The sequence below is a fragment of the Heloderma suspectum genome, chromosome 1 (genome assembly GCF_057233095.1).
Source record: "Heloderma suspectum isolate Gila_16-S chromosome 1, 16-S_ref, whole genome shotgun sequence".
Taxonomy (NCBI): Eukaryota; Metazoa; Chordata; class Lepidosauria; order Squamata; family Helodermatidae; genus Heloderma; species Heloderma suspectum.
In genome coordinates this window covers 25877735-25903495 of record NC_139458.1, presented here as the reverse complement: position 1 = coordinate 25903495, position 25761 = coordinate 25877735, and the positions used below count along the sequence as shown (strand labels likewise).

Below are 25761 nucleotides of genomic sequence, written 5' to 3'. Positions count from 1 at the left end.
GTGATCGAGAAGAGATCCTGGCCTTCCTCTCTGTGACAACCTTTCAAGTACTTGAAGAGCGCTATCATATCTCCCCTCAGTCTTCTCTTCTCAAGGCTAAACATGCCCAGTTCTTTCAGTCTCTCTTCATAGGGCTTTGTTTCCAGTCCCCTGATCATCTTTGTTGCCCTCCTCTGAACCCTCTCCAGTTTGTCTGCATCCTTCTTAAAGTGTGGAGCCCAGAACTGGACACAGTACTCCAGATAAGGCCTAACCAGTGCTGAGTAGGGGGGAACTAGTACTTCCTGGGATTTGGAAGCTATGCTTCTATGAATGCAGCCAAAATAGCACTGGCCTTTTTTGCAGCCACATCACATTGTTGGCTCATATTTAGCTTGTGATCTACCACAATTCCAAGATCCTTCTCACTTGTAGTATTCTTGAGCCAAGTATCCCCCACTGTTTTAACTGTTTTAGATTTTAACTGGTTTTAATAGTTTAATATGTTTTTAGGTGTTTAAATTATTTGTTTTATATTGTTTACATTTATTTTATTTGTATGCCGCCCTGAGATCTTAATGATACACGACGGGATAGAAATGTTTTAAATAAATAAATAAATGTTATACTATTGTTATTGTACACTACCTGGAAATGGTAACATAAGAGGCAGAATATAAATACTGAAATGAATAAAATAAATCAAAATACAACACAAAAATAGTTTCTGGAAACATTTCTATACCAAACGCCATGATTGAAGAAACCCCTTCAAACAGAAATTAAAATATGGGTGGTTTCTGACCAGCATGATAACCTCTGTGAATGTATAGCAGAGGTGGCCAACATGTGGCTCTCCAGATTTTTGGCCTACATTTCCATCAGCCTTAGCCAGCATAGCCAGTGCTGAGAGATGATGGGACTTGTAGGCCAAAAACACGTGGAGGACCACAAGTTGCTCACCTCTGATGTATGTGCAGCCTTAGAGAGTAGTTCTTTTTCTCATCATGGCTACCTGAAGTTCTTCTTTAAAAAAGGGGAAATATTAATTTATCACATTTAGATTCAATCTTTCTTCCGTCATGGAACTCAAGACCTAGTACATTGTGCACCCAGGCAAAGTCAGATTCACGCACCGACTAGACTCAGACTTGCTTAGCTTTGGCATATGCCTTCAGATCATGCCCTGGGAAAATTTTAACTTGTGAGGGCCATGGCAAAAGATGTTAGTGAAAATCTGACATGCTACAATCTTTAAAAAGTCACTGAAGTAATGCTATCAGATAGGGATTCAGAACTCATTTCAGGTGAGGAGCTGGATAGCTCCCCCCCCTCGCCCCATGATGTCAGGTAAGTGTGGCCACACCCACCTAACACAAGTTGCTCCCTTGGTCCAGGGACAAGGCTGCGTGCTAGCTTTCCTGGTTAGGGAAGCCCCATGTGCAGTGAAGCTGACTTAACTTAGTCCCTGTTGCAGGAAGGGTGGACAAAGCAGAGTCAGGCATTCCTGCATCCCCATTGCTATCTTCAATTTGAGACTGGAAATAACAGTGGAGGATGCCCCTGCAGGAATCCCCAGAGGCTGGATCCCTAGGCACCAGACAGACCAAATTTGGCTCATGGGTGGGCCATTCTGCACCCCTGCTTTAAAAGCTTTTAAGTTTCAGAATTGCGTCTTATGAAAAAACTCTGATGCTTAAGATCTTATAACAATTTCAGGACTGCATCTTGTGGTAAATCTCTGGAGACTAAAGAAATTGACTGAAAATATGCAATGTGGTGCACCTTATTTTAGTATCTTCTCTCTGTTATGAGTGGGAGCCTCAGTTCACCTCTAAAAGCATAATGACTTAGAAGCAAGTCCGGATGAATTCAGTGGGACTTACTTCTGTGTAAATATGGATGGGATGGAGATGCAAGTCTGCAGTCTTGAGGTTGCTTGTCTGCTTGCTTACTTACTTACTACATGGTAATAATTGGGCTGCAAGAGTCAAACCAACCATTCCTATACTTATGTACTCCCAAGTAATTCTCTGAATCCTAATTCTACAAACGTTTTTAATCCTAATAATGCCCTCAATTTTGCATGGAGATTTACTTCAAGGAATGCTTCAGTCAGACCAAAATCTGCTCTAATCAGTTGTGTGTTTGTTTGTTTTTTGCTTTATAGGCTCAAGGGCCTACTTCTTTAATCTCTCCCCCACCCCTAAAATCAAGGGATTGAAAGGGAGATTACAAAGGAGGAGAAAAAAAAGAGGTAAGAGTGGAAGTCAGAACTTATTAAGAGTATCTTTCACACACCACTTTTCTTTAGTCAACATACCCACCTGCCTAACTGAACAACTATATTGCCTTACTCCACCTTTGTCTTTTTTTTTTTTTTTTACACTAATTTTGATCAGTTTCTCTGTGATATTTTACAGCCTTTATGTTTTGCATCTCTTTTTGCATAAGGAGTCTAGACAGCCTACAAAGACTGGGGCAGAAAAAGGTAATTATGTTTCACTTGGCACATTTCAGAAGAGCAAAATGGATAGGGGCTGGATCCCTCTACATGTTTTTGACTACAACTCCCATCATATCTGACCATTAACCATGCCGGCTAGTGCTGATGGGAGGTGTGGGACAAACATCTGGAGGCACCCACTTCGGGGAGGGCTGTCCTAGTACAACTGAAACTTGTCATAACGTAACTGATGCTTTACTTACTTTTCATTATTTATGCATTTATTATTTGTTCTATTTTAGTGCTTGTTGTTTACACAAAGAAAAAAGAAACTGTTATGCCTGCCAGTGCAGCTTGCTTTTAAAAAATAGCCTAAGAATTTCTAAAATAAACTGGTCACTCCTAAGGTTTTATATTTTAGCAGCCTGATCTTAATTCAACCGAACAGCCTTTACTACTGGAGCCCAGTACAGCATTCTCTCATATCCAGTGACCTTCACACTCATTTGGTCACTCCATATTCAATGATATCCACCCTAACATCTCTTGCCCTGAACACTACTTACATCACAGCTGTCCTGGCAACAGTGGGAGTGCTTCTACAAACAGACCAGTGGCTGTTTTTAAAATCCTCTAGGTCATCGTTTCCTGTGTATTTAGCCTTTTGCTGGGCTGACCCTGGCACAGTCCTGCAGCCATTTCACCTTTATTTCTTTAGCTAGCACAAGATAAAAATAAAAAGGGATACAGTAGAAGAACAATTCTCCTCATTTCTCCATTCGTGGTTTAACTGATGGCAGTGCACAGCCCTCAGTGAGAGCAGACAGGCAGGCTTAACTGTCAATCAGGCTGCAAAGCAGAGGGAGAGAAATGAAGCAGGCTATTCTACTGCCTCTGCTGAGAGACCAGCTGTCTTTTGCTCTCCCCAACTAATGCTTAGCTGGCAGTCATTCCGTCAGGGTAGCTGAGATGTTTCCTGAACTGTAACTTTAAGAATCGATGCCTGAGCTTCTTTTTCTCCTCCTCACTCTCCATCTCCTTTTCCTTATGTGCCATGACTTTTAAATTGTAAGCCTGAGGGCAGGGACCGTCTTACTACTGATATTTCTATGCCTTGGGGAGGTTTTTTTTGGCTAAAGAGGGGGTAAAATGCTTTTAAATTAAATAAAATTTAAAACAATTCTGCTGTACAATTCACAACTCTGGAAGGAAGGTCATTAATAGTAATTTAATCCAATCACCTGCCATAGAACAGTTTTTTTTTTTTTTTTTACATCATCAGTAGATTACTCACCCAGGTCACCTCTTTAAAGTTTGCAAGGAAGACTGACAGGCGGAAAGATCCTACTGAAACAAACCTGCTGATTTTACACATTAGTCTCACCAATTCCAATGGGACTTTCTAGGAAATAAGAATGCTAAAGAGTGTAGCCCAGCATTAGGAAGCATTATCTTAGTTTTTGGTGAGGCATCCTAGGGATGACTGCCTGCTCTAGGCTAAATTATAAACTATTTCATACTACACAGCTGCACTCATCCGTGGGATGCACACTCATGATAACGGTTATGGCTGCAGTCCTCATCACACTTACTGGAGACAGAAAGTTACAACCCACGCACACGTTCTCGAGAGTGAAACTGCAATCCCATGCAGATCTACTTAGGAGTAAGCGCCATCGAAACCAATGGGACTTGCTTCCGAGTAAATGCGGATAGGATTAGGGCGAAGCACGTTCCCCACGAAGCTGCGAGATTCTTTATTAAGAGACACCACGGAGCAACCGTGGCGATGGCTCCTGCACCGTTTGGGCCTCCGCAGCCTCTCCGGAAAAGCCTGCACGCGAAGAGCCCCGTCGAGAGGTTTCGGGAGACGAGATGCGGCCTCGGCTGCGGTCTGGGGGAGACGGAGCCACTGACCCTTGACGGGGCTCCCGCGTCTTCCGAAGGAAGCGGAGGATCCCTGGCTCCGTGGACGCCTCGGGGGTTCCTGAAGGGTATTTATCCTGAAGAGAAATGCCAGAGGCACTCAGACCGGTTCAGTGAAAGTAATTCGGATTAACGCGGTTTGGGAATCGGGGCAGAAAAGCAACAGCGGCCGCATAATACCGCGCTTGCCCACTCCTATTTTAGGCTTCCCAGGGCCCCGCCCGCACCTCCAGGCAAGCGGCCGCAGCCGCTCTCGGAATCCCCCCGGGGCTGGTGGCGCCGAAGCTGCCGCGTCGCCGCCCATACTGGCCCAGAAACCCGCCCAAGCTCAACCGGCCGCCGCGAGCAAGCTTCCCTCAGGGCTCATCGAGGGAAGTGGGCGGGGCCAAGAAAGCAACGGCTGCCCAGAGCGAGCGAACACCTTCGTCAGAAGCCAACGACGGGCTGACTGGAATCGGCGTGTGAGGAGAAGGAGGGAAGGAAGAAGGGGGCGTGTCCTCGGGGCGAAGTTTCTTCGCGATAGGCTGCGCTCAGCGGGGAAAGAGGCGGTCCAAGCCCAACCGGCCTGTTTGGCCGTTGGTCGACCCGGGGGGTTTGATGGGGGGAGGCGCCTTTAAGTCGAGCTGCGCGCCGCGATTGGCCCTCGGGGGCGAGGGGGCGCGTCCCGACGGCTGCCGCGGCCTCCGCGGGTCTGGATGGCGGGTGAGGGAGGACTGGGGTGTCTGTATCTCTCGGCGGTAGTCTCGCGAGGCGGCGCGGGCGGGATTTGGCGGCGGCTGGGGCTGCTGCCTGCTTGCCTCGCTCCCTCCCAGCCAACGCGGAGCTGGTGGTGTTTGTGTGGAAGGGGGAGGAGGCGACGGCGAAGGAGGAGGGGAAGGAGGAAGAGAAGGGCGAGGAGCCTGAGCCTCGCCGGCGTCGGGCAGAGGAGCGGACCCGAGGCGGAGGCCCACTGCTAGGCTTTGGCCCGCCGGCGGCGGCTCCCCGCTCCCCCGCCATGGCCTCGGGAGATACCTTGTACATCGCCACGGACGGCTCGGAGATGCCGGCCGAGATCGTGGAGCTGCACGAGATCGAGGTGGAGACCATCCCGGTGGAGACCATCGAGACCACCGTGGTGGGCGGCGAGGAGGACGACGACGAGGACGAGGACGACGAGTGCTGCGAGGACTGCGGCCCTCACCACCCGCCCCACCGCCGCCACCACCACCATCACCACCACCACCACCCGCCCATGATCGCCCTGCAGCCGCTCGTCACCGACGGCGACCCCAGCGGCGGCGGCGTCGGGGCCGGCGGGGGCCAGCTCCACCTGCACCACCACCCGCACCACCAGGAGGTGATCCTGGTGCAGACCCGCGAGGAGGTGGTGGGCGGCGACGACTCGGACGGCTTGCGGGCGGACGACGGCTTCGAGGACCAGATCCTCATCCCGGTGCCGGCTCCGGCCGGCGAGGACGAGTACATCGAGCAGACGCTGGTCACCGTCGCGGCCGCCGGCAGCAAGGGCGGCTCGGGCGGAGGCTCCTCTTCGGGCGGCGGCCGGGTGAAGAAAGGCGGCGGCAGCGGCAAGAAGAGCAGCAAGAAGAGTTACCTGACGGGAGGCGGCGGCGGGGCCGAAGGGGGCGGCGGCGCCAGGAAATGGGAGCAGAAGCAGGTGCAGATCAAGACCCTGGAGGGGGAGTTCTCGGTCACCATGTGGGCTTCGGGTAAGTGGAGCGGCCGGGCCGGGCCCGGCACGTTGCGGCGCGGACTGGGGAGGGTCCGGGGGGCCTCTGGCTCGGCCCGGCGGGCTGTTCCCCCCGTTTTGTTTTGAAGGGAGGCCATGTTTGGATGTGTGTGATGGGCGCCGCCATGTTCATCTCGCCAGGGCAAGTATGGCGGCTTCCCCCGAAAAGATGGCGGGGTCTGCGCTGCTCCTGCCTGATTGCCCGGCTCCCTCCGGCGGGGGGGAAAAGGGAAAGAAAGATGGCGGCGGCCCCGCCAAGATGGCGGCCGCGAGCGAGCGAGAGGGGGGAAGGGAAGGGAAGGGAGGGGAGGCAGCGCGCGCTTCCCCTCCCTCCTTCCCCGACTGAGTCCTGGACTAGGCCGCAATGGCGTAGTTTCTGCAGCAGGGGGAGGAGGAGGAGGGGAAGCAGGGGAAGGGAGGCGGGGCAGGCGCGCGGCGCGGGGAGAGCTCCGCGGCCCGCCGCTTCCTCCTCGCTTCATTTTCCCCCTCTCGCGCTGGCCCGTCCTCCTCCCCGAGCCGCCTCATTCCCTCGTAGCCCGGGCCTTTGCCCCCGCCGCCTTTTTCGTCTCCTCGCCACACATTCCTGGTGCTATTCCACCGCCGCAGGCTTCCCTTTCTCCCTCTCTCGGCGAAACCCTATCCGCCGGCCCCCCACGTCCTCCCTCTTTCCCCGAAACGCGTGAGGACTTCTCCTTCCCCGCCAGCCCCTTTCCTCCTCGCGCCCCGCCTCGTGTCCTTTCCTTCTCCCCCCAGCGTCCTCGCCTTCACGGCCGCGGCCTCGCCGATTCTTCCTCGTTTTGCTTTCCTCCTGGCCCCTTCCTGCGCTCCCCCCATACATTGGACAACGTCCCTGCCCGAGCCGAGCTTCCTGGGCCCAGGGGGGGAAGGGGCGGGTGAGGGCTGTTTGGTGGGGCAAACGGGCCGGGGGCTGTCGCTTAGGGCACTGCGGTGATTTTCTGTTCAGGAAGGGCGGGTTATAGTTTTGCTGCCGATACTTGGATAATATTAGAACCACTCCTGGTTGCAAGAACTCAGCAACCGCTAGAAATAAAGCCTTTTGCAAGAAATAAAGTTGTTGGGCTGTGCTAAACATACTGAGGAAAGGAGCCTACTTCTAGCTTTTTTTAAATCCCGTTCGCTGACATCTAGTGGGTGCTTAAATAGCTAAGGGGCTTGAAAGATGCCTAAAATAGGTGCCTAGATCACTGACATCAGCTCTGGGGGAAAGAGGTGGATCCTCTGACCCTGGAGGTTGGGCTTCTGGCAACAGATCAGGGAATGGAGCCTTTGACTTCAGAGCTTCTCTCCATAATTCAGATCTGTCTCTTTGTGCATTTATTTCGTAGCAGGCTGACACCCCTTTCCCCTCGATCCAGAAAGCATTTGAAAATGTCCCAACCATTTCAAAGGATTCATTGCCAAGTAAAAGGGATTTGTGGCTGCTGCCTGTGTGTTGGGGTTAATAGTCAAGTGTAACAGTTGTGTAACACTCTGCAGGATTTTAGATCTTAAATGGTTTTCTGTAGGTGTTTTCAAATTACCAAGACCAGTAATATTTGCAGAATTGACCACCATTAGTTTTTTTTAATTCTTGTGATTCTTAATAGTCTAGATAATGTATTAATTGCCCACAGCCTTGTAGAAACATAAACATGAGTGAGAATTTGGCCCATCTAAGTACATGAACTCTTTGCTGTACACTATGCCTACTAGACTGATTACAAGATTTGAATACATTTCAGCATGTTAGGTAATAGAAATATCAATATTTGCTGAATGAATGCAAGTTTCTCATTTATTACTACATGGATAATATACAGTTTTAGAAAGTCAAAATGTCATGTTTCCTAGTTAGAGACATGGAAGGTTGGAGGAAAAACACAGTCGGGGAAACGCCACCCCCATTTCCCAAAAATTCCTAGGAAAAAATGGAAAATGGTTTTTGAACTATTGTAATTAGCATTGTGGTGTAATTCCCAGGGCAGGGTAATTTAATTTTAATCAATGTGATTTAAATCATCAAGGAAAAACATACTGGGTGATAGCCAATTAACTTCTCCTTATGTTGGAATGGTTTCTGACACTGGAATGGAGAGGAGGTGATTTTTCCCCCCTGCACCCCCCCCCCTTTGCATGACATCAAAATCTGCTCTGGTACAGATATGGGGGGGGGGCTGCAGAGAGGAGGAAGTCCCATTGCATGAGCCAAAGTTTCTAGATTTCACTTTTAAATCCATTCTGAAATTAATGTATATCCTGAACAAGCCTTCATATTAATTAAAACATACTGATTTCCAGGTAGCACTTCTATACCTTTAATCAAATTGTCAGTAACATAAATACTGATTATGAGCATAATCCAGAAACTTTGGCTATGTAGCCCATGTGCCTTTTACTCTGCAGAATTATATTGCTTGGAGATGAGTGACAGATTTCTTTAGCGTGCTCTGTATCTACTCTGTTAGTGGATCCCATTCATGTCAGTGGGTTTATTCTAAGTAGGACTAACATTGGACATAACGGAATATATGCAAGGGCTCTCGGATACTTTCCTCATTTTACATAGCCAACTGCCCCTTAATTCAATAGGTTGGATCCAGAACTAAGGCTGCAGTCTTAATCAGGCTTTCCTGTTAGTAAGCCCCATTGAACACAGTTGGACTTACTCCTGAGTCAACATGTATAGGATTGCACTGTTGAACCTAAGTCTGAATGCAGTCAGTGGGACAAGTTTGTCATGGCTTGAGTCTCATTTCATAAATGTAAGGCTTTAACCTATGTCTTTTAAAAACAATAAGAGGTTTTTTTGAAAATCCAGTCTAAATACATCCAATTATTGTTTACCTTTAAAAAAAAATACAACCTTGGATTTTTATCCAGGAGTCTAATTTGCTCTAAGCCTAAGCTCTGGAGGGCACCAGGTTGGGGAAGTCTAGCATATAGGATTGTAGACCTAGATGCTTTTGGGTTTCTGTGAAAGAAGCATTATCAAAGTGGGTGGTTTGTATGATTAAGAAGCAATTGAGCATACACATTACAAGAGCTTGCAAAAAGTATGAGAGCAAATACTAGCATGTGTTTGAGATTTGGATTTTCAGGTGTCCATTAAGGCTTTTTTTTATAACTTAATGTTGCATATGCTGGTGGTGGCTCATATGAACTATGCTAGTTAATGGGCTAATTCTCTTTAGTTTTTACACCATGAGATTATCATCAAAATCAGTGAATAATTTCAAGCTGAGTATCTGCAACATTTTAGACCCTGCATCAACACTGTTGCAAGAGCCTTCCCTACAGAAATGCAGTATGTATGTATGCTCATAATTCACTGTATTGATCTGTGTAACTAAGCAGCTCTCAAAGTCCACTGGTCCCATTTTATAAATTAATCACATGCCTGCTCTGTTCATGATTGGTTTGTGACACCTGCTTCTTTGGTGGGCAGTTGCATATTGTAGGCTGAGCACCACCCCTTAGAGTCGGACACGACTGGTTGGGGACACTGTTACCTTACCTTTAGGTTAGGTTGTACTTAGTAGCAGTGGCATAGACAGATGCTTTATACCCGGGGTAGGCAACCTGATACCCTCCAGATGTTTTGGACTACAATATTCATCAGCCCGAGCCACCATGGTCAGTGGTCAGCAATTATGCATTAATAGTCCAAAACAGATGGAGGGCACCAGTTTGCCTAACCCTGCTTTACACTATCGCAATGGGAGATATAACTCTGCAGAAATAACTGTAGATAATTAGAGCTATGCAGCAGGCTGGTTTGGATATGCAGTGAAATGTTCTCCCCAGTCTGAGTGTGCAGCACAGCTGTTTGGTGCTTCCTACTGAACCACCCTCTTACCTAGTGTTGCACCTCCCTATCATGATTTTCAAGGATATGCGCCTTGATGCCCTTGACCATGCCTCTGAAATTTTACCACATCCACAACAGCATTTCCAGATGTCTTCAGCTCAGTCATAATTGGGTTGCTGAAGCCTGTCTTTGGTGTGATTTTGTGGGGAAGAGTATATTAACCAGAAGTACACTGAAATGGTCTTTCCCAACCTGGTGCCCTCCAGGTGACCATGCTGGCTGGGAATGATGGGAGTTGTAGTTCATCACAACCAGAGGGTGCCAGATTGGGGAAGGCTGTACTCGAACATAAAGCTGCTGTAATTAGTTTCCTAAATGTTCTGAACTTGGTGGGGTTGGTCTTTTAAACTTTGCTTTGCTTTCTGCCCCTTCCATAAGCCATCACCAATCATCTGTTCTGCAGGTGAATGTGGAAAGATCAGTGCTCGAAGTTGTATGCTTCTGCTAGGGCATACGAAGTGACTTCAAAAGAGGAATAGAACATGCTCTCTCTAAGAACCATATACTGTGAAATGTCAGAAGGACGAAATATCAGCCTTTAAAGCTTCCTTCTTTCCGAATACTTGTAGGATGAGGGAAGTGAAGGTGCCATCACCTACCCTAAGTCTAATTGTGGATCAGTGGAGGCCCCTGACCTGGGAGAATCCAGTCCATCCAAAACCTGGATTGAAAATGAGGAAGGATCTTGTTGCTCCATGGGGCTTCATGTAAATTGGTTATTCACTACAACCTGTTAATTCACAAGTAAATAGACCATTTACACCAAATGGGAAGCTATACTTCTTTGAACTGCTGTTGGCTGTTTGCTGTTGCACTTCTGCTCCCTGTGTTTTGCATAACTCCCCAATCCACTTTATAAACACAGTGGCTTTAACAACCCATGTGCTGTTTTAGGGTGCTGGGATGGCTTGTTAACCATGACAAGAAGACACCCTTGCCGGATTCGCACAACATTGCGAGCTGTGCTGGTGTGGGTAACTATGCAAATCCCTCCAGGATACAGCTGGCAGGAGCAGCAGGGAAAATAAGCCACGGTGGCTTATTTCCCCTTCTATGACTGTGCAAACAGGCCCAATGTAGTTAATAGTTCATAGTTTGCTCGTTGAATTTGTTTGTCTAAACAGACAAATAAAGGACACAGTTTTCTAAAAGCAAGGGTAGGTGGTTGAGTTACTGAGCAGAACAGTCCGTTTTCATAAAAAAATAGGAGTATACAAGGCCACCCATATAGCCACAGTGGATGCCCTGCCTAGTGGTATATACAGGATGGAGTCGGGATTTGCTTACAGTGCCCATGATGACTTATTAACAAATCCCCAATAACAATATAGAGCTGGATTCAGAGATCTACCTGCAGAAGGGGGAAGGCAGAAACTGAATTTTCCCACTAGTCCTCGGAGCTGCCTCAAAGCTGTCCGGAGTGAAGTTTACTGTGGCGAAGGAGGAGATGGCAGAAACTGAGGTGGAGGTGTCTTCTAGGAGTGAGCAGAAAGTGTCTCCACCCTATTTTCCATAATCTCCCCCTTCCCTGCACCATGGTTCACCCCATTCAGTGGGGAAGTATGGCTGTTGGGAGAAGGTAGGATGGGAAAGTCATCTAAGTTGATTAGACTCGGTACTGCACTGCTTTTAGCTGAATGTGGTAAATTATACCATCATCAGCACTCCTTCCAATTACGTTCCTTGTGTAAATGTTCAGTGGAATGTACCCATTCCCTTCTGTGGGTATGTCTATTAATCAGGGGTTGAATTTGTACCCCAGTGGATAAAGCTGAACCAGGGACAAGGACCACAGACTCAGGATTATAGCTGAAATAAAATTTATTTATTAATTAAATTTATTAATTGCCCATCTGGCTGGTCACATTAAATGGTTCATTGATGCACAATGGTCAATACAGGAACAGTAGATAATATTATAGGCCTAAGTGGCTACACAAGAACAGAAGGGAAAATCCATCCAGGCAGTAAAAAGTGATAATCAACAAGACAGAGGAACAGTTAATAAATGACGGAAAAATACTGTAACAATGTGATTAAATAAATCATTATAATAATGGCAAAAGGACAGAAAACAAAGCAAGTAAGCAGAGCAATGATATGTCCTTTTTAAATTCTCTCTGTAAGATTTCAAAACTAGTTATTTCTTCCATTCTTTATTAAAATTGTTGATATAATGTATCTTTTTGTTGTTCAGTCGTTAAGTTGTGTCCGACTCTTCGTGACCCCATGGACCATAGCACACCAGGCCTTCCTATCCTCCACTGTCTCCCAGAGCGTGCTCAAGTTCATCTTCATTGCATCTGTGATGCTATCTAGCCATCTCTTCCTCTGCCGTCCCCTTCTCCTTTTGCCTTCAGTCTTTCCCAGCATCAGGGTCTTTTCCAGGGAGTTTTTGCATTAGGTGGCCAAAATATTTGAGCTTCAGTATCTGTCCTTCCAATGAGCAGTCAGGGTTGATTTCCTTTAGGATTGACTGATTTGACCTCCTTGCTGTCCAGGGGACGCATAAGAGTCTTCTCCAGCAGCACAGTTCGAAGGCATCAATTCTTCGGCGCTCAGCCTTCCTTATAGTCCAGCTCTCACAGCCATACATTACTACTGGGAAAACCATAGCTTTGATTAGATGGACCTTTGTTGGCAAGGTGATGTCTCTGCTTCTTACTATGCTGTCTAGGTTTGCCATAGCTTTCCTCCCAAGGAGCAAGCGTCTTTTAATTTCATGGCTACAGTCACCATCTGCGATTATCTTGGAGCCCAAGAAAAATAAAATCTGTCACTGCTTCCATTTCTTCCCCTTCGATATGCCAGGAAGTGATGGGGCCAGATGCCATGATCTTAGTTTTTTTAATGTTGAGTTTCAAACCAGCTTTTGCACTCTCCTCTTTCACCCTCAACAAGAGGCTCTTGAGATCCTCTTCGCTTTCTGCCATTAGGGTGGTATTGTCTGCATATCTGAGGTTGTTGATAATTCTCCCAGCAATCTTAATTCCGACCTGTGATTCATCCAACCCGGGACATTTAGGGATGCTCCAAGTAATGCTCAGTTTCCCAACATATGGGTCACAATATAATACGGAAGAAAATGTACATTCTTGACAGTATGGGCTTTGTTCTATTGTGTCCTGTGTTTCTGAGCTTGTTCTGCTTAGATGCTGTAACAGTTGATTGATGTAGTTCTAATCTAAAACCCACATATGAAAGAAACAATGTAGGTTATCCCACTACTGCCACATGTGAAAGAATAGCGTGTGGGTTTATCCCACCAGTGTTTCTTGTTTAAAAATTAACTTTGAGGCTTGGCTCTGAAAGTCACTGCCACAGTTTAATAAAGTTCGCAGTTAGACATCACAGTTAAGGGATTCTGTCTCGGCTATAAACCTGTAATTACTACCACTAGAATAAACTCTATCTAAAAAAACCCTCAGTAGCCAGGTTCTTTTGGGATAAGCATGGGATTGACACTACCAACAAAGACAAAATTAGAAAAAGAAAACAAATTAAGATGTTTATTAATGGAAATCATTTACAAAAGAGAAAATGTCACTCTTCAGATAATAGATTGAGATTGTTTAAAGGCCTGTAAATTAAATATGGATGCTTACCTTTCCTAATAGGTGAGAGAGTCTTTCCCAGCTAAATAAAATCTCAATAGCTTTTCCTTTAGACCAGATTTCCCTAAATTCCACCCAGGAACAGGTTTAGGAATTTCCCTAAACTTCCTTATAAACAGGAACAGATGCTGTATACAAGTCTTCCCCTGCCTCTAGTTCTTCCTGCTTCAGTCTTCTAGGATGATTTAGATATTCCAGGGACTATTTCCTGAAGTACCCTTTGTTCAGACATAAAATAGGAACCTGAATATATACTTTGTATAATTTGCTTTGCTCATAAACAATCATAAAATGTTTGCTATAATAAATTCAAAAGTATAGTTTATTCAAATAATTACAAGTTTATTGAGTTTACTTTTAAAAGTTTTTAATTTTTATGATAATTTTATGAACGAACCAAGTTATACATAATATATTTTATTTCTAAAGCAGCCTAGTGCCCTCCAGGTGTTTTGGGCTACAACTCCCACCATTCCTGACTGTTGGCCATGCTGCCAAGTGCCGATAGGTGCTGAAGTCCAAAACATTTGGAGGGCACTAGGTTGGGGAAAGCTGTCCTAAAGCAACAAAGTGATGTTAGATCTGTAAAGAGCACTAAAAAGAATAAGTATTGAATATTTCCCCCCAAATTTCTGTCTGTCGTCCTCCCCCCCCCCCCCCCCCCGGCTTCAAAATTTCCAGATATTTTACATCTCTATTCAGGTATGCATTTCCTTAGTGTATGGGTCCTTGCAAGCCTCTAGGACAAGGGTGGGCAACAATTGGCTCCCTGCCCCACTGCCACCAAACTTACTGTCACAGCTGCAAAATGGCGATTTTGCAAGGAAACAGGGCATGCGGCGGGGGGGGTGCGCTTTGTTTGCAAGCAAAACTGCACTCCTGGAAGCCTCCTGGGAGTACAGTTCTACTTGCAAACAGAGCATGTGCTCCTGGTATGCCTCATTCCTTGCAGAACTGCAATCTTTTTGTTGCTGCTGCAGCAAATTTGGTGGCAGTTTCAGTGGTGATAGGGTGCAGCCTCCTTTAGGGAAGTCATGGCTCCTCAACATCGAATACATATATCTCAGCAGCTCTAGGTGCTAATGCTTCTGTTGGGGACATCTGCAGGTCATCAGTGTCCATATTTATTAGATACTACAGGTTGGACACCTTTGTTCAGCCGAGGCGTCCTCAACTGGGAGGAAATCGCCATACAAGGATTAGAGATGTGAAGGCCTGGGAAAAAACTGGAAAAAAACATTTTTCTTGAGGACCGTTTGTTTTTTCCTGGAAAATTGAACAGCGTTGGATTATGAAATATTTTTATATAATTTAAGACAAAGTATTTATATATTGTTATCCAGTCTTTACTCCCCCCCCCAAATGAGTTCTAAAAACTATGTAATAACATATTTATAGAAAGACTAGAGATGTAAAATATCTGGAAATCCATGATAAATCATGGATTTCCAGAAATCCGCCATGGGTTTTTTAAAAATTCTCTCCATAAGTTTCCCAGTATAGTTATTTATTTCATTCCCCATTAAAATTATTGATCTAAAGTATATTTTACTGATACATTTATGCTCTGTTTCCCAACATGTGAGTGGAATCACCATTGACAGCTTGGTTTTTTTGTGTTTCTGATGCTGTAGCAGTCATTTAATGTAGTTCTAATCTATTCAGACAAGAATTACAAATTTACTCAGTTTACTTTTAAAAGTTTTAAAATACAATGATAATTTTATGAGCAAACTAAGTTATACATACTATAACTTTAGGAACAGAAAGGCTGTTTTACGTTCCTAAAGCAGCCTTCCCCAACCTGGTGCCCTCAGGATGTTTTGGACTACAGTGTTCAGCATTCCTGACCATTGGTCATGCTGCCTGAGGCTGATGGGAGCTGAAGGCCAAAATATCTGGAGGGCATCAGGCTGGGGAAGGCTGTCTTAAACCAACAAAGTGACTGTAGGTCTGTTGTTGTTGTTCAGTCGTGTCCGACTTTTCGTGACCCCATGGACCATAGCACGCCAGGCCTTCCTGTCCTCCGCTCTCTTCCGGAGCGTGCTCAAGTTCATATTCATTGCATTGGTGATGCTATCTAGCCATCTCATCCTCTGCTGTCCCCTTCTCCTTTTGCCTTCAGTCTTTCCCAGCATCAGCACACTAAAAAAAATAAGTATTGCTTTTTTCCCCATTTTTGCCAAAATTTCAAAAAAAACCCACAACCCACCAATTTTTTTCCATGGCCTCAGAATTTCTGGAAATTTTACATTTCTAACATTTAAAACCCACTGAAGAGAATGAACTTACCACAGCAAGGCTAGCATTGTTTTTTCAGATACACCCATCAAGTGTATTGGAACCTGCTTAGTACTTTAACATGGCATCTGCATGCGAGTGCACAATTTCTAATAAAAACATGCTTAACAAATGTGCAAGTCTGCTGTCTTTTGCACTAATTCTCATTATTTACACAGAGGAGTTAAACTTTTAAACTATCAATGCAGATCTGGTTTGGGTAGGGGAGACAAGTTCTAGGGTTCAGCATCAAATTTCTGGGCACCTGGGTGGCTGTACACTTGAGATTTTTCGAACCTTGGTTATGCAAGTTCAGTTTCTAGGAAGTTATAGTTTTTATAGCCACATAGGTTTAAGCAAACAAAAATGGCTCCAGAGGCAGGAAAACAAAGACCTATACAACTCAAAAGGACAAACTGTGGAAGTGTCTGCTAGGTTGGTTGCCTACTTCTGACCAGGCCTTGAAAGAATATTGTGCTTGAAATAGGTAGTCCATCTGTATTCTTTATCAGTAAGTAGACAATAATTGAATACTTTATTTTTTAAATGATATGATTTCCATTTCTGTTTCCTTTTTTGCTTGCTGCTCATGTTTGGATTTTTCAGCTTGTCCCAAGGATAAGCTGTTGGCAGTGAACATTAATGTACTGCTGGTTGAAAGAACCAAATTAATTGAGAGTGCTGTTACACAGTATTCTTGTCCTGGGGAAGGCTAATTCTGTTTTGGTAGGGTGGTAAAGAGCTAATTGAACCCTGCAAATGGATGTATCCAAGCTAGATGCACCTTTTACTGGCCTCTGGGAAAAAGCTTTTGACACTTGTAATTGGGGTGAGAAATTCTATAGTTGCTATTCATGATTCCACAATTCTGTCACATAGCTCAGCAAGTACACCCCAGTCAATACAGTAGAAAAACTAGCCCTGTTTGAACATTAACACCCCCCCCCCCTTTCCGGATCACACAAGAGGGAAACTGGGCTGGCATTGTCCTGATCCCTGGTGTCATGTGTGTCATGTAGCCCCTCTGTGGGTAACAATCTGTAGAATGGAGGCATATGTGGCATAGATCTTTCCCCGCTTGCATTACCAGGTAAGTGATTTTTTTGAACACCTGAATAGGTCTAATCAATTGCTACTCCGGAAACCACTGTATGTACCCGATTCTGTAGTTATTTGGGTGGCTGTCTCAAAACTGATATGGCAAGTGTTGATTAACAGACATCTGTGCAAACTTGGAATTGTTTAGTCAGATTACCCACCACTTGTGTCCTCTTGTTGAAGCAATTAGAAGACTAAGATGTTTACATTATTGCCTTGTTATGAAATGTTAAACTGCTTTGAGAATTTCTTGTTGAAAAGCAGTATGTGTATTTTCTAAATAAATATAGAAGATTGATTCATGTAGTAAGGTTGCGCCTTTGGTAGTTTTAAAAAAAATGGAATAAAGCAAACTGCTAGTGAAATATTTGATTAAAAATGGTCAAATATCTTATAACAAGTTACTGAAACAGATTTTGATTACCCAAGATTTACAGTTAGCATATGTGCCTTGTCTGCTGTTCATATCTTTGTCAGGCCGTGGATTTCGGTTTTATTTCTCTAACAAGAAACTGGTAATTGAATTTAATCATTTTTCAGATTAAGAGGGATAGATTATTTTTTAACAAACTGCCACTTGAATATTCATATTGTTGCCTGATTAAGCTGCAAGTGGCAGAGATACCAGAGTACACAATTTAGGGATAACACATGACATGATAAACTTACTGGTTGGGGTTGGTACCTTTGGGCAGTGTTGTTCATTTGAAAGATGTAATAATTGCATGATCAGTGTAAGTCGTGTCTTATCCATAAAGGGCAAGTTTGTAAGCAAGTCACCTTTTACAAATGAATTGTATTTATTATAGTTTTGGATCCTTCATAGATACCTAGTTCAAGTTCTTTCTATTTCTGCACAGAAATAGCTGGACTAATACCTAAGTACTACAGACAGAGCAATCCTATGGCCCCTTGACAGCATCTGGGGCACCATAGGATGCTGAGGATTCCTTCCTCCAAGGCTGGAGACAGAGCTCTAGCTTTGGAGGAGATCCAGTTGTTGATCTTGCCGCTCCCTCCCTAGTCCCTCCTTGCCACCGAGGAAAGGAGGGGGCATTCTGATGGGTAGAACGGGGAGAGGAGATGCCAGTGATCCACCAGATCTTAAGCCTCAACCCTGGCGTTGTGCTCAGATGCCCATCTAGTGGAAAACACTGTGAGGGAGGGTGACAGGGCATAGGATTTTTGGAAGCCTCCAATCTTGGAGGCTTCCACCTAGTGGGCAGCAATCCAGTAGGATTGTGCCCTGTTTCTAGTAAACATTCTCCAAGCTAGCAGTGTTGTCCTTCGAGGATGTTAAATCAAAATTCAGTTTGCTCTAATCATTTCAGATGACAAAAAAGACATTGACCATGAGACTGTGGTGGAAGAGCAGATCATTGGCGAGAACTCCCCTCCTGACTACTCTGAATACATGACGGGAAAGAAGCTGCCTCCTGGAGGAATACCTGGCATAGATCTCTCAGACCCTAAACAGTTGGCTGAATTTGCAAGGTAAGTAGTAAAATCTGTTTCTCTAGTAAATACAGCATTTCATTATTTCATATTTCTCAGGATGTCAGAAATTATTTTTCTGGCCTCTCTTCAGCCAAAGCCACTGGGATATCATTTGTGTAGATATGGGGATGTCATTTATCATAGGTTAGGTACAGCATTCTCATAATGAAATTGTTAAGCATTTTCTGTAATGAATATTGCTGTCGATCATTTGAAATTACTCCCAAACATTAAAAATTGATGTTTTAGTGGTACTTGCCTATCTCCCTTTCCATATTTCTGGAGTCACCTACTTTACCTTTAGGTTACTTTTTCTAAGTCTGTTATCTGGTCTGCATCATTCTTTAAGCCTCCTTGCCTCTGGGCTCCCTGTCAGAGATGGGATCATTCCCAGGACCTCTGCCCCTATGTGAAGTTTTAATCCCAGCTAAACTGACAACTTCCTCTTCTCTCATAGAAGCTGCACTATAAACTGGTTAGTTCCTTGAGCAACTGAATAGTTTATACCACCACACCAGCTCAGTCAGAGGCTCATCACCATAATTACAATACAGCATAGAGGGTTTATGACAGAAGTGTATTTACTAATGCAAAGCAGATAAGGTATGTGCTGGTGACTGATCACTGTTCTTGTTTTTCTCTTTAAGAATGAAGCCAAGAAAAATAAAAGAAGATGATGCTCCAAGAACGATAGCATGTCCTCACAAAGTGAGTGAAATGTTATGACTGGAGGATGATTTGCAGGGCAGGTCTTGAGAAAACTAATTGCACGCTATGACTATTTTTAAGCTAATTTGTTAAGCTCCGTTTTAATTACCGTCTCTTAAATATTTTGTAAGTATTAGCAACATCCTAATGCTTCTTCCATTCTGTTCTTAAAGGCCAGTGCAGTTTTTTTTTACCGTCTCAATTAAATGTTTATTATAGGCGTTTGTGGTTGCAGTGACCACTTCCATGTTTCAAAAATTAACATATTGGAGAAGTTAATATTTCCATAGATAAGAAGTAGAAGACACATAACTAGTGGCTCTTAAGGGTGGAGGAAAAGCATCATATGTATTTTGAAAAACTGAAAATAAATCAGCAAAAATGTGAGGATTTAAATGCTGTAGCAATTTGAGTTGGAATACAATATTCTGGATGATTGTGGAAGAAGTTTCCCAATTCCAACTTAAGGAGATGGTGTAACTGAACATCTGAATCAAGAATTTGATGGATATTGAGTGTGTGTGTGTTTTAATATAGCAATATATGATCTTTAGGGGGAAGAAAACCTCTTGTATGATTTGACTGAGATCAGTTGGAGGCTCACAGCTCAACCATCTTCCATTGATCAGGCTGCATGAGACAGTACTTTGACTACTGTCATTTAAGACATACTGATCTGGAGCCTACTTGCCTTGTGATATACCAGCAACTTCCTCTCCTTTCCTAGAAATGAACCTTTTGGAACTGGCCTTTTTCAGTCCTTCATTTTGTGGACCTCTTCTGTTGTCAGTACCTTATGAAATAAGCTTTTCCTATAACTTCAATATACAGGTGTCACTAGTTCCCATACTCCTTTCTGTATCTGGAAAGAGACTCTGTGTGTACAAGTGATTTCTGTTCATTGATTAGGTGATAATTCAGGTCTTGTCTGACAGCTAATGGAACTTGTTGGCATTATTTTGAAGGGCTGCACAAAGATGTTCAGGGACAACTCAGCCATGAGGAAGCATCTGCACACTCACGGGCCTCGAGTGCATGTTTGTGCAGAATGCGGCAAGGCCTTTGTGGAGAGCTCAAAGCTAAAACGGCACCAGCTAGTTCATACTGGAGAGAAACCCTTTCAGGTAACCTTTTCAAAATACTCTATTTGGGCAGTCTACACTCCATGTCATACTTGCTGGTAATCAAAGTGTGGTTTTCCTTTTTGAAGTGAAAAAGCAAACCCAAAAGGTACCTGTTCTCAGATAAAATGTTGTAATTAGGTAATGCCAGCTGAAGGGCTGGAAATCTAAATGTGTAGATCATTCCGTTAACTCTTCTTCCCCCACCTCCCAAAATAAAACAAAGGCATGACTGCAAAAGACATTTAGCATAGAACCTGCTCATAGCCTGTCTGGTTGGGCCATTTCTGATTACTTAATGGGAGGTGCATGAGGGTGTGGAAGTGGTTACCTTGTGTGGGCACAGATATTTTCTTTACTCCAGTAGTTTGGATTAAGGCAGTATATTCTCAGATCTAACCAGTGTATTAAGATTAAGGTCTACGGATACAATTCATTATCTTTCCATAGTTACCAGACATTTTGGGACCAGGCATTTAATAAATGGCACACTTCAAATCTGCTAAACAAGTTATTCCTAACAAGACAATGCTCAACATGTAATTACGTTATCATCCCCACCCCCCACAAAAAGCATTCCAGAAGCTGGTTGCATTTCTGCACACATCGTAACTGTCAGTGAGTTTTTTAAACTGTTGGAGCACTTGCAAGCAGTTGATGTAGATGGAGTGCAATATTTTGAGAACTGTTTCTCCCTTTTCTGACATGCTGCATTTTCCCACTACAGGCCAGGCCTCAGAGATTATGTAGGTGTGGGATGTCTTTCACTGATAAGTCATACTGTCTAGTTTGCCAGATCAAGATGTACAAACTGGACAACATCATAAACAAATTGTATGTTGTTTTTTTGTTTTCTCTGAGGTTCTTAGAATGTGCTTGTATGCAAACTGTGTCTTCTGTAATAGGAACAACAAACAAAAAACCCTGAGCAGTGGAGAAATTGTATTCACAATCCTGTTCTTTACAGTTCCTATTTTAAAAGATGACACTCTTTGAATTGCTGTTCTACCCCTAGTTGGTAGGAAGAGTAGTTTTCCATGATCGGTCTTAACTGTCATGTATATAAAGCAGTCAGTAGCTGTCTTTTGCTGCATCGGTGAAGCAGCCACCTATGTGTCTCCCATCAGAAGTTCCCGCACCTTTAGTTTGCAAAGATTGTCCAGGAAGGCAGTGAACAAAGCAGTCGGAAGAAGCTAGTTATGCATACCAGCTTGGATTTCAGTGGATAAAGCAATCTGTTTACACCTGATAAACCATTTAAATACACCCCCTCCTCGAGTCGCAGCATTTATAGGCAGGACTATGTGAATTCTTCATGTCCACAGGATTGCTGTTTAAGAGTAGAAATCTTCATGGAATCAAGCATCCTGAGAACTTTGGGTGGTTGTTTTAAAGCAGCACATTTCTAGCCCTTAAGGTCATGAAGAGCAGCTGAAGTATGTTTAACTGATACCTGGTGAAGTTTAAAAGTCAGGGACCAGTACTGCTTTGGAGAAGGGGGCTTCAGTGCCCTGCACAGCTTTCTGTCCTTCCCCCATGTATTGTTTTTGGCTGCTGTCCATTTCTCTCATTCTCCATCCTGTTTTACTGTTCTTGCCAATAAATAGATATATTTTCTATATCCTTGCGAGAAAGACTGCTATTTGCAAGAAAAATTCTGTAAAATTTAAATATATAATGCTCTGATTAATTGGTGTAAATGTAAAATGTGTTTCCTTTGGATTGACGGGCAAACTTGAAGGGCACACAGTCCTACTTCTAGGCATATGTTAGCTAGACTACCTTTCCCTGCACTAGAAATGTATGGCTTCCTGTTGATATAGCTAGCAGCTGCTAATTTGTGTTGAGTTTGTAAGAATTAGTTTTGTCTGTTTAGAGTATACCTTAAAGTATCCATGCCAGATTCCAGCTAACATTTTTTAAAATAAGGCCTGTACAACTTCTTACTTGCCAATGTGAATGCAGCCCACTCTCCATGTAGGGTGACCCACTGGGGGGCTCAGTAAGCCTCCTTTTTATGCTGCCTGCCTGGGGCTGCAAAAACAGTGAGGTTCTTGGTGGTCTCCGTGAATTCCCACAATTGGGAATTTGCACAGAACAGCTTTGGAATTTGTAAGAGTTTTCAAGCTAGGAAAGAGGCTCCCCTCAAGCAGAGGCAGGGTCTTTTCACTTAGGTTTGGGGGTAGGGTAGGCACCTTCCTGCTCCGTTTCTGTTGGCAGCTACAGCAGCATTATTGAGAACTTCCTCTGGGAGTTGATTTTTCATCTCATTGAGCTGCTCTTGTCACTGGCTAGGTTTTCCTTTACATTTTTCTTCCTCTTTCTGAGTTTGAATTTATGGAAGGGGAGAGAGAGACAGACTTCGTTCATCATCTACTCATGCATCTGTAGTGCAGCAAGTAACCTCAAGAAGTGCCATGTTTGCAGGGGGAAGGTTCCTTCTTTGGATGGTCACGATCATTGTCTCATCTGCCTTAAATTTCCAATGCTGCTGCACCAGTCAAGTACTGAGAGGAAAGACACTCCGACCACCTGAGCTAGATGCAAGCTAGTCTTTGCTTGAAGGGGCAGGGGCGGGGTGACAGCCCAATACAGCTTCTGTAAAAGCTGCCCTTGGTCACAATGAATTATATCCAGACTAAATGAGTTGCATTTGTCCCCCTGATTTCAAGTTCAGTTTGGATCCAACTCATCATAACTGAAAAGCAACAGCAGTTCCCGATAATCCTTCTCACACATGCACACACAGAAGCATGCAGTGATCAGGCTGCAGGAAAAATGTTATGGCATAGGGTGGTTTTGACTTGGATGAAAGTGAGGTGGATCTCCCTTGAAAGTGAATCTGACCAAGTCAGTTCCACAATAGAGAAATCCCTGTGACCTCCCTACAAAGGTGGCATATTTCTGTGATTCTTGTCCAGACTGTAAATTTTACGCTCTGGCTGTAGATTTAATCCTAAATGGATTTACAAATTCTAGTGTTCTTGCATATGAACCGGCCACTTATTTTCTGGCCACAATCCCTCCCGCACATGAGATCACATGAAGAAACCTCCATGGGTGTCTGGATGTAGATGTAGCCCGCAGGGAACAGGGGCGTTTTCTGCAATTGAAGAGGCTGAGTAGTGTGGCTCCTCTCATGGAAATGGCTGTTAACTATAGAGGGTTGTATAGGCCAGCTCACAGGGGTTTCCTCACACGATCCTGTGCTTGGGAGGGAGTACATGAAACAACAAATGGTCAGCTTGCCATGGGTGAACCCAGCCTAGCTTCAATAGAATTCTGAGTAATTGGGACCCAGTATGGCACTGTCAGAATTAGATCTTTATTTTTCACAGAAGTCTAGTAACTGAAGTGAATATCTTAGTTTGATGCCAGCATTCCTTTCTGTGTTTCTAATGTCTTGTGTTTTCACTCAACAGTGCACGTTTGAAGGTTGTGGCAAACGCTTTTCACTGGACTTCAATTTACGCACACATGTGCGAATTCATACTGGAGACAGGCCCTATGTGTGCCCTTTTGATGGCTGTAATAAGAAGTTTGCTCAGTCAACTAACCTGAAATCTCACATCTTAACACATGCTAAGGCCAAAAACAACCAGTGAAACTCTGCAAGAAGAAAGCTCTTGAACTCAAAGCATCTTACCTTACAGGAGAATGGTTGAAACTAAATAAGCCTCCCCCTTTGTATATTGTTTCTAGGAAAGAATTTAAAAAAGCAAAAAAAGAACCCTAGACACCTAAAGGACTTGTTTTTGATAACGTAGCAAAATAAACTTTTAAGACAGCATTGTGACAATGCTCAATTTTGCTCTGTAATTTGGTTTCAAGAGCATGGTGTTTTTGTAAAGCCTGGCCCCACCTGGAGGAGGCAGACAGTTCATGGACTTGCATCAAAGACAGTTCTTTCTACAACAGTGCTAAAATTGGACTTTTCACATTGTTATAAATATGAAGCTCACCTGTTGCTTACAATTTTTTAATTTTGTATTTTCCAAGTGTGCATATTGTACACTTTTTGGGGATATGCTTAGTAATGCTATGTGTGATTTTTTTCTGGAGGTTGATAACTTTGCTTGCAGTAGATTTTCTTTAAAAGAATGGGCAGTTACATGCATACTTCAAAAGTATTTTCCTGTAAAGAGAAAAAAAGTTATATAGGTTTTGTTTGCTATCTTAATTTTTTTTTGGTTGTATTCTTTGATGTTAACACATTTTGTATAATTGTATCGTATAGCTGTAATGAAATCATGTAGTAACAAATATTAGATGTGATTTAATAGTGTTAAGCAACTTAAACCCATTTTAGTCACTTTTTTTGGGAAAAATACTGCCAGATGCTGATGTTCCGTGTACTTTCTCTTTGCCTGTTCAGTTAAGGAAAGTGGTGCTCAGTTGTAGAATGTAATGTACAGGCACTGACCTTTTAACAACACCTGATATGTACATCCCGTGTAATAGAGTGGGCAACAATAAAACAGTGGTCCTGAAGAAAGAATATGGCAGAAAATTATCTGTAAGCACAGCCTATTTTCTTCTGTTGTCCAGAACAAATTATAGTTCTTTAACCTCCCAGAAATTGGAAGATAAATAAAACTCAAGTTGCCTTTCCTTTTTTTAAATTCAATTAGGTTTTTTTTTTTAAAGGTAAGTGGTTTATATTCAGTAGAGCACTAAACCTCATCAGTTAAATAGATGGGATTGTGGTCTCTGCAAATGGTGAAGAACCTCTCACTGACAAGGGGACTGGAGAATTTACAGTGAAATTTGAGCTTTCTTTGGGTTCCATCCGGTGTCATATGAGCGAATTTCCATTCATGTAGTGGGACTCCCCCTGCACCCCTGAAAACTCCAACCATCTGGAGTAGATCTGGAGGGTTTGGGGGGAGGGCTGCAGGGGAGGAAAGGGGAAATCTATTTCCCCCGGCGGTGTCAGTTCCGCTGGTGGACAGTCACCATTGGCTACAACCCATTCTCTGCAGCCATTAAATGGAACACAGCAATGTATGCAATCCTGCTGCTTTGGTCTGATAAGGTAAGGTGACAGCAGGTGCAGTAATTAGTGTGGGAAGTGGCGGGTTGGGCATATGACTCCTGACGTCAGAATGCCAAAGTAATCAGTAATGCCAAAGTTCATTCCAACTGTCCCACCCTTGGAATGAGGAGCCCATGCATGGGGGAAAGGTGATTATTATCTGTGGGTATCTCTAGAATGCTGTAGTGCGGATTATGCTGGTAAGATATTTTTGTTGACAACAGTTGCTGTGTATAGTCAAGTCATTTTTCATTGTGGAATAGCTTTTATTGTATTATAGCTGCTTTGAGCAGGGTATGTGTACTCTATTCTTAAAAGAAGCAAAATTGCAACCAGCTGGGGCAAGAAAAGCTGGATTCTGACCTGCCTGAGTCATGTAAACTTAAATAATGTAGCTTTTGGGAGGATATAATTGTGCAGTGTCTCACTGTTATGCATGATTTTGCATAATCTAATAAAAGGG

General features: G+C 43.9%; 2 protein-coding genes across 5 annotated transcripts; one reads left to right on the top strand and one right to left on the bottom strand.

Annotated features, from left to right (window-relative positions):
- Nucleotides 1-3639: 3639 nt before the first annotated feature.
- Nucleotides 3640-4803, bottom strand: LOC146357036 (uncharacterized). The gene is made up of 2 exons (XM_084838812.1): nucleotides 4579-4803; nucleotides 3640-4428 (listed from the first exon to the last, which is right to left on the bottom strand). Exons 1-2 carry the CDS (start codon nucleotides 4653-4655, stop codon nucleotides 4086-4088), a joined length of 420 nt encoding a protein of 139 aa, XP_084694938.1. The 5' UTR covers nucleotides 4656-4803; the 3' UTR covers nucleotides 3640-4085.
- A 409-nt stretch (nucleotides 4804-5212) lies between these two features.
- Nucleotides 5213-24874, top strand: YY1 (YY1 transcription factor). Of its 4 annotated transcripts, none has more exons than XM_084838761.1 (6): nucleotides 5213-6057; nucleotides 18281-18431; nucleotides 19082-19142; nucleotides 20108-20266; nucleotides 20991-21097; nucleotides 23686-24874. In XM_084838761.1, exons 1-6 carry the CDS (start codon nucleotides 5346-5348, stop codon nucleotides 23822-23824), a joined length of 1329 nt encoding a protein of 442 aa, XP_084694887.1. In that variant the 5' UTR covers nucleotides 5213-5345; the 3' UTR covers nucleotides 23825-24874. The 4 variants fall into 4 exon arrangements, with proteins under 4 accessions (XP_084694887.1, XP_084694878.1, XP_084694906.1 ...); XM_084838752.1 differs by having other exon boundaries at nucleotides 18269-18431; XM_084838780.1 differs by lacking the exon at nucleotides 20991-21097.
- Nucleotides 24875-25761: the final 887 nt, after the last annotated feature.